The sequence below is a fragment of the Drosophila guanche genome, unplaced genomic scaffold, assembly GCF_900245975.1.
Source record: "Drosophila guanche unplaced genomic scaffold, DGUA_6, whole genome shotgun sequence".
Taxonomy (NCBI): Eukaryota; Metazoa; Arthropoda; class Insecta; order Diptera; family Drosophilidae; genus Drosophila; species Drosophila guanche.
The window spans coordinates 1,197,436-1,206,190 of NW_022995750.1; the positions used below are offsets into that span (position 1 = coordinate 1,197,436).

The window sequence follows — 8,755 nt, forward strand, 5'->3', positions numbered from 1 at the left end:
GGGAGGAGCATCCAAATTAATGTTTCAGATTTGTCCGCACAACTGACTGTGATTTATATTTGTGGTTTTGTGACAAGAAATCTGTTCAGAGACAACCCAACCCATTAAAGGCAAAACTCTTCCTTGAAGTTTCATAAAATTACGTATATTTATTTTGTATCATTTATAATTGGAGTATTTTGTGTTGAATTTTATGTATTCTGTGTTTTGTTTTTGTTGCCTTGCACTCTTATGGTTTAATTATTGATTTTACTACAAAGTACATTTAGCTTAGGAGTATTCTGAAGGATTATATTAAGTACAAAACAGAAAGATGGATGGTATGGTATGCTACCGATTGAACAACTTACAAATTAATATCACTATAAATGCTCAAAGGGTTCAAGTTTTTCAAGAGGGAGTGGTGCCAGGGGGACAATTAATCAATGAAATGAATCAGAATTCAGTGTGAAAACTGTTTGCCGTGTCGATCATTTTGGATTGCAGAAATATCTCAGCATTGTTGGTCATCTAAAAGAAGGAACATTTTAGGAATTATTAGAAATAAAATGTGTGTTTGGGACCCACCTCCTTGAGCGTCAGCAGCTCGTCCTTGTTCTCATCGCACAGACTGAACAATGTGGCTGCCTCTTGGAGCGCATAGCGCGGCGTCTTTGGGTTCACGTAGTACAGCAACTCCCCTCGATCCGCCTTGCCGTCGTGGTTCTTGTCAATAATGCGCTTAAACTCCTCGCGACGCTCCACCAGCGTCTTGGAGATCAGCGACTTGCGCAGCAGATCATCGTCATCGTCCACATTCAGGTCGGAGAACTCCTCCAGCGTCAGCTGATCGTCCCCATCCTGATCGAACTGCCTCAGCAGATCGTCCACCAGCTCCAGCAGATTGGACACACTCGACTCCGGATGCCTGAAGCTCAGATACTCATCGATGGTCAGCGTGAAGAGATCGGTGCGTGCCGCCTCCGACCAGCGCGCCTTGTCCCGCATCATGTCCTCGCGGGCACGCCGGTTCAGCGCCGTGTGCCGGATCTCGTCGTGCTCATCGATGTCCGCCTCCGTCATGCCATGCTCGCGCAGAAAAAATCGATGATACTCGTCCCAGGTGATTAGTCCATCAGCGGGTCCAGTGTCCACGCGCCGAAACTCCCGGGCGTTGTTCATGATCGCCTCGTCGATGTGCTCGACAATGCGGCGATTGATGTACTGGCCCAGCTCCTGGATGGACAGGCGTCCATCATGATTGCGATCAGCGCTGCAAAGGGAGAGGCAAAATGTGAGCTAAATGCTGTGCTTCCTCAAATATTTGTTAGATAATTTCTCAAGTTTTCAAGTGTCTTGAAGGGGCAGGCACTAATCAAATGTACATTATACATTAAGTGCCCCCAGGGCGTGCCCCCAAAGGAATTTCGGGCTTCAAATTCCCTGTTGCACACTTGCCATGTGGCTTGTGTTTCAGCCTCTCTCTCTCTCTCTCTCTCTAAGCCACCTCAGGCTGCATATGACAGCTGTCTAATGATGAGGCTGTCCCTGTCCCCTGGCGCCTGTGCCTGCCCCACAGCTTGGCAATGAAGTGCGAATGCCCAAAACAGGTGTCAGGCATTAAAGCTGCACAGTAGGACTTGGGACAACTGCCAAGTGGTTGTGGGTGGAGCTAGGCAGGGACCACTGACCAGAGGGTACGGCATGCCAAAAATTGACTTGAACATAGCCTTACCTGTGCTGGCATATGCCTTGCTTAAAGCCAAAGCCATCTAACCGCCGGAATAATCAGCAAATGTGAGAGGAGGGGCAAGGAGTAGGAGCGGGAGTATGAGGAGTTGTAGGTGGAGATTGCCGCGGTCTTCGCCTGGAACATTGTTTGTGCTTGTGATTGTGTGTGTTTGCTTGTGTGTGTGAGGACACAACGGAAACGGAAGCGCCAATGGCAGTGGCAGTGGAAGTAGCAGCAGCAATGACTGTGGCTGTGGCTGTGACTGTGGCTGTGGCTGTGGCAGAGCGGCAGCAACAAACCACCGCAGCCACCGCACAGTGGTTTCATTAGCATATAGTTGATAATAATAAATAAAGTTGCAACTAAAACGATTTAAGTTACCTCTCCCGCTCCCGCTGCTGCTGCTGCTGCTGCCACCCACCCAACTCTGGACTCTTGAAACTTTTCTCTTACTCTCCCACTCTCCCACTGTCTCTTGCTCTGCCTCTCTTAATTCTTCGCTCGGTCACGTTCTTGGCGTCCTCCTCTTCTCGCTGCTCGTTGCGCTCTTTTGGGTGAAATGTATATGAGAAACGTTTGCGGTCGTTTGCTTAGTTGCATCAGAGGGGGAGGCAGACGCACACAGAAAAAAAGCAAGAGAAAGGAAGCGGAGTTAGAGCAGGAGAATGGGAAGGTAGAAAAAAAGAGAGAGAGAGAGGGGCAAATCCTCGAATATAAAAACAAAGTTTTGTTCGCTTTGCGTTTCTTTTCTTTGGCATCTTGTACGTGCAAGAAACAGAACCCCACACAAAAAAACAAAAATAGAAAAAAAAAGCCAAAGAAAAAGTCATAGAAGTGTGCCTGGGAAGACAAGGTTTTAGATACCCTAACAGCAGGAGGGTCACATAAAAGGTGAAAGAAATGACTTTAAGATATTCGTTTCTATTTATTTGATGGTATCGTAAGGCTAAGCTCTGGCTAGATTTTCACCTCTAAACTCAACTTTTAAAACGGAGAAAATAGTAAGCCTAAATACTAGTTTCGTTTCAAAACTTGTTCTAAAAAATACTGAGCCAAAAATTGGATAAAGTCACAACAAATTGGCAAGCGTTCGATCTGGAAGGCTCATCGATTTGGAGCTGGCTAGCGTCGAAAGTGGAGAGTCTCCTGCTTCGCAGCCAAGAGGCGCAAAGAAGACATCGCAAACAGGAAAGGAACAGTCGGGGAAGAAAAAGGATACGAAAATTGTTGTAAAATAAGCAATTAGCAAGGGAAAGAACTGAACAGTGAATACATCTATAACTATACCCATATCCACGAGTCTACCCATACAGAATGGGTAGTCACATTCATTTGCTTAAGTTCTGCCTGTAATCCAATTAAAAAATGAGTAATTATTATTAAACCCTCTTTAAGCCTTTTCTTCAGAATCTCCCTTATTCCTTATCAATTCCAAAATACCGTCTATGTCAAAGGGTATCTCTCAAAGAGGAAGCAAACACAAACGGAAACGAACTTTTTCATTCGTACATTTTTGTGCATTTCAAAAAGCTTTTTCAAAAAAGGAGCGAAGCTTCGTTTAGCATCTGCAAAAGGAAGTACACGGTTGTCCTCTCAAGCCCTAAGCAGGGTCGTTTCCTTTTCCCCAGGAGAACAGAACAGATCAGAGCAGTGCTGGGACAGGGACAGGGACAAGGACGGGTAGGGAGGTGATTGGGAGGATTTGTTACAAAGCGCAAAGTGCATTTTGCATAAGCCTTGCGGTAGCTCTGAAGTTGGCCAATTGCTTGCTGCTGCGCCACACAGTTCCACAGAGATTCGGCAGTTAAATGGGGGAAGGAGACGGGGTGATGCGAGGCAAAGGACTTACTAAGTGTACTGGGTGCCTGTCTGTCTGAGGCTTTGGCCTACAGGATCACGCACACAGTGATACATAGAAGATGGTTTTTGAGTGGTGCATAAAACTATTATTTGATGGCAGAGATACACGACAGCTGGAGGAGTTCTACATTTTCATGTTTTTCGGATTTATCCATGCAACACTTTTGCCATCCACCTCTCCCTCCCTCTCTCTCTCTCTCTCTCTCTCTCTCTCTCTCTCTCCTATCCTAGTTTCTGTCTCCCTATTCTTTGAGTGTCTTAGACTTTTATGCACTACTTTTGGTCAGAGTTTAAATTTAAATAACGAAATTTGTTGCCTTTTAAAAGTTTTTTAAGTTTTAAAGTGGATTTTGGGCTTGAAAAAATGCATTTTATTTTGGCAAAATAATTTGGTGGGGAGGGGTTTAGAGTACTTAAAATATACTTAAAAGTTTTTTCAACTTCCAGCGAGTTTCAATTTTAGACAAAATTAATCAGCGAAACAAAAAACGGAGTTTTCCTGCGTAAATTTATTACTCTCCACGAACACATCATATTTTCGCTTTAAAATGAACTGAAAATCAACTAAACAGGACAACTACTCTCACTATCTCTTTCCCTCTCTATGTCTGCACATTCTCCCCACCAATTTACTAAAGAAAGAAAACTTTTGCAGCGTGTTGCGTGCAAAGTTTTAGCCGAAAGTTTATTGCATACTTCTGTGGCAGCGGAAAAGGAAGTGCGCCATTTTAGCGCAGTGTCCAATCAATGCAATGGCGGGGCAGGACGAAAGGAGGTTCCTGGCATGCCTAATTGGAAGCAAAAGTCAGCATTGGACACAGGACATTAGCACGCCTCAGTGGGTTGGATCGGGAATGGGATCGGGATCAGTCATGCATGTGGAATGAGATTGGAAACTGGCACACAGCAGGGCAACAAAGAGCGAGAAAGCGACAGAGAGAAGGTAGCAAGAGAGAGCAAGAGGCATAGTGAAAAGGGAAGTACCGTTTACAATTAAAATTTATAACAATGTCGCATGTAGGGGACATGTCTCTCGCCGCCCTTTCAGCGCGCCGACAGACGAGGCGACAGTTGCAGTTTCCATGACAGATAAAATTTAATTGCACCTAAAAATGTACAGGACAGCGAACCCGCACAGGACACACGCGTCCTGCCCCACCCCCTCTGAAGCCCATTGTCAACCGCATTATTAAAATGGAATTTACATGCCAGCAGGCAGGAAGAGAGGGAGGGACAGGAACTGTTCCGAGGGTACCGAGGGACTCCACAAAATGATGGCTATTAATTTCAGACAGCAACGCAATTATCACAACATTTTCTGGTCAGTTTAATTGCAGTTTAATTCCAAGGCGACAAGTGGGGCCCGGCACCACATAATTCACACGGCAACAAAGGGCACACATACCCAGCGCCCAAATGTCCCTCGAGGCAGCTTAAAGTTGCCAAAAAGTTAACAGAAAAGGAAACATTTAGTGCATTTTCCTGTTGCGCTTTAATTGTGTATTTTTCGTAGGGAATTTTAGCTTGATTTGTGTTAGGAATTTTATTAGAATTGATATGCAAAATGTGATTGAATTTTCGGCACCCCCCTGGGAGAGTGTGTGTCGTCGATGGTTTTACATTTTATCCTTTATCAAATATTAATAAAACTCTAACGCATACAGCAAATGCAAATGCAAACAAACAAATACGAATGTAAACGCCAAATGCCTACACGCTTGGCCACACTTGCAAAGTGTGATATGCCCTGAAGAGTAGAAAAGGAAGGCAGGCAGGAAGGGACTGGGTGCTGCAGCCCTGTTTCGGGATTGGGCATTAGCTTTGCTCTGCTCTCAAACCCTCGAGGCGCTGCACAGTGAATGCTCTGCTGATGGACAGCTTTCGCTTTCGCTTCAGATGATTATCCTAAAACGCTGCAGGTGCTTGCAACACTCTTTTTGCCTGAGAATTGGTAGAGCAAAAGAGTGACTGAGAGAGAGAGAGAGAGAGATGGCCTTGAGCCGAAAGCAATCAAGCAGATGCTCAAAGGGGAAAAAGGGATTGTACAGGGGAAATTATAGAAATTGTAGTTAGTGTGGCTGCCCATAAATTGTGCCTTTGGTATCCATTTTGCATGTGAACTTAATTGAACCAACATAAATTCTCATTAGTTGACAGCAGCAGGACACAAACAGGACAAACAGAACACATCCGTTCATGCGTTGCTTATCCTCTAGGCCCAAAATCAAAGACTCTCCCTAGGCATTATTATTTATTAAACTGAAATGAGTTTTTCGGGCTGCAATTTTGTTTCCAAATTTTCCATATTTTTGTGGCAACTTTAAGGAAACTTTTTAGCTAGAAAATAACTTTGGCAGCGAGTCAAATAATTGTGAAATTGCAGTGACAGTTTGATGCCATTTCTCTCTCTCTCTCTCTCTCTCTATGTCTCTTGGAATGTTCACTTTTCGCCTGGCAAAATTTCTTCTCAACACCTCACGTTTTTCTTTGCTTGCTTTCTGGCGCTTTTGACTGCCTGATTACACACCCCCAACCCCTGAGAGCACAGCATTAAACTGAAATCTTCGCACAAGACCATGACTGGGAAAATGTTTTAAGGATACTCTGTTCTACCCTCTGCAAGCCCCCAAAATGCGAAACCCCTGTAAAAGAATCTATTACGACCTCTAGTGTGGCTAAGTAATTGCCCAATTGCCTAATCGCTTGTGCGGAGTAGCCGAGATAGAGCGTTTTATATAGTTAAAGTAATTAGGGGAATTGTGCAAGTCAGCAGGATAGAAATCAACACTGTTTGCGCCCTCCCCTTCCCCCCTGACCTGCCCAGGCAAGGCAATTACTGGCAGGACAGTGCAGGGCAGAACGTAGGTTAAAGCTCTTTAAATTATGCCGAAAATATAATTGAATTTCATACAAAATTTCATCGAATTTCGCATAAATCTTTCATAAGTCTTTCATTGATTTCTCTAAACTTTCTCTCTTTGGTACTCTTTAATCTCGTTTAAGTCCCAAAAACTGTTCCCCACAATCAATGTTTATTGACTGAGTAATTCGATTATCCTGTGGATTGCTCGCAACAAATCAGAGACAACAAATCTGTGTCCTGTCGCTGTCTGTTTCTATTGCTGTCTCTGTGTGGCTTTATTGATTCAATAAACTGCACCCCTACACCCAAACTCTCCCATCTCTTCACCTACATGTACACGACACCCATCAATTCTGAATTCCGACTGGCTGTTGGCCACTAATTTGCACAATTTGTCGTGCATAGAGTTATGGCTGGCAGTGTAGCCAAAGGGGGAGTCATTTTGCCCCTCTCTGGGGAGTGCCACAGGCCACATCGTTATGCGTTACAATAAAGAAGCTGCCGCCGAATTATTAGAGTCCCGTTCGCCCACCCCGAAAGCTTACCGTTTGAAAGCTTTGGCGAGTATTTGCTTCTCGTTCACATTGCTGGCCGCCAAAATAACTGTTTCTGGCTGGTTAGAGGATTTGCTGGAGGACAAAACTGAAGTCCCCGTTATGGCTGCGGCTTCTCCTCTTGCTGTTCCTGCTCCTGCCGCTCCTGCCGCTCCTGTCTTGCCTTGCACTTTCTCCTTGTTGCTGTCCAAATGGTTGGCTGATGCCTCGAGGGAGTGTGGCTGCTGCCGGCTGCGACTATTATGCCCCACATTGGTCTCAGCAGCAGCCGCCTCTTGGGCAGCAGCAGCAGCAGCAGCAGCAGCACTACTGGTACTGCTACTGCTATGACTGCTGGCTGGTCCTTGCTTTTGGTTCTTCTGCTCCCGCTCCCGCTGCTGGTCTCTTTGCTCTTGCTGATGCTGCTGCAGCTTGTGGCTGGTGCTGTGCAATATCAGGCCAATGAAGAACATATAAAACAAAATTGCGCACAATGTCGAGCAGCGCAGCCAGCGGAAGCTTTTGCTCAGCTTGTTAACGAAAGTCATTTTGTAGGAGCCTCCACAGACAGCTCGGTCGTGGTCCCCTCTGCTATGGCTGGACAATAGCTGGACTGGGGAGGGTGTTGATGGAACAAACAGCAGTCTCTGCGCCTCCTCCTCCTCCTGCTCCTCCTCCAGCTGTTTCCACGCGGTTTCCTGCTCCAACTTGGAATCTTTTTGCTTTGCCGCCGCCTTTTCCTCTGGTTGCGTGTAATTTGCTGTAATTTCCACACACACACACTCTTCCCTCTCTCACTCTCTCTCTCTCTCTCTCTCCGTTCTCTTTGCGCTTTCTTCTTTTGCCTTTCAGTAGCTTCTAGCTGCGTTGTTGTTGTTGCTGTAATTGCACATTAATTGACTTTTATGTTGGGACGGGGAGACAGAGACAAGGATGATGATGATGGTGATGATGATTCTGCCTGCCAGCCCAGGGGGAGAGTTGTCTGTCCCTAACAATTTGTACCACACTGTACTCGGAGTGTGGCCACGCCCACTTTTAGGATGACTGCTCCTAGTCGAAGTAACTGTAACAAGTTCTAATACCAATTTGTTGTGTTATTGCCACTCGCACGACGGTGCTGCTGCTGCTGCTGCTGCTGCTCGTTGTGGTTCTCTGTCTCTGTCGATTTCTGGTTCTGCTGCTGCTGCTCATTCCCGTTCTCATTCCCATTGCCATTTCCGTTTCGCCCGCTCTTCATTGCTGTCGCTTTTTGCACTCTCTTCTGCGTCTGTTCCTTTTTGTTTTTGCTCTTTCCTTATTTTTTGTGTCAATTTTACATGATTGTTACAGGCAGCGTTTCCATTAAGGTCGATGATTATGTTGATGTTAATGATAATGAGAATGCTGCTGGAGCTGCTGCTGCTGCAGCTGTGAAAGAAAAGAAAAGAAAAGAAAAGTGAAATGGATAAAAGTTAAGCAAGTTGTTTAGGAGTTCGAGAATTTTGGCTTAAATTTATGGCAACAGATCAGAGGATCAATTGGGATGCTAAAAGTTCTTTGATGGATTTTAAGCATTTGGAGAGTCTTATATGAGAATCATGACAAGGAGTACTCTAGGGCCATGGACTCCAGATACTTATGTATGTACGTAATTAATTGTCGTTTAATTGTTGCACAGAACCTTTAAGCATAAGAAATATAAATTAAGGAACCTTAATTGAAGCTCAAGCCCTGAGGAGAACCTCTTGACTTCAGCAGGTGCTCTACAAGTTCTTTCCTCCCCAGTAAATTCTCTTTTTTGAATGC

The 8,755-nt window shown here is 45.1% G+C and overlaps 1 protein-coding gene across 1 annotated transcript; it reads right to left on the reverse strand.

Annotated features, from left to right (window-relative positions):
* Window positions 1-202: 202 nt before the first annotated feature.
* On the reverse strand, window positions 203-8,377 carry LOC117586379 (45 kDa calcium-binding protein). Its single transcript, XM_034276407.1, has 3 exons — window positions 6,980-8,377; window positions 568-1,252; window positions 203-510 (listed from the first exon to the last, which is right to left on the reverse strand). The coding sequence occupies exons 1-3, from the start codon at window positions 7,513-7,515 to the stop codon at window positions 436-438; spliced, it is 1,296 nt and encodes a 431-aa protein (XP_034132298.1). The 5' UTR covers window positions 7,516-8,377; the 3' UTR covers window positions 203-435.
* Between the last annotated feature and the right edge of the window lie 378 nt (window positions 8,378-8,755).

Coding starts and splice junctions, on each gene's coding strand:
- LOC117586379 (XM_034276407.1), bottom strand. CDS start 7,515: ATGACTTTCGTTAACAAGCTGAGCAAAAGCTTCCGCTGGCTGCGCTGC. Junction 1,253..6,979: donor CTCGCCAAAGCTTTCAAACG/GTAAGCTTTCGG, acceptor CTCCCTTTGCAG/CGCTGATCGCAATCATGATG. Junction 511..567: donor AGCTGCTGACGCTCAAGGAG/GTGGGTCCCAAA, acceptor TCCTTCTTTTAG/ATGACCAACAATGCTGAGAT.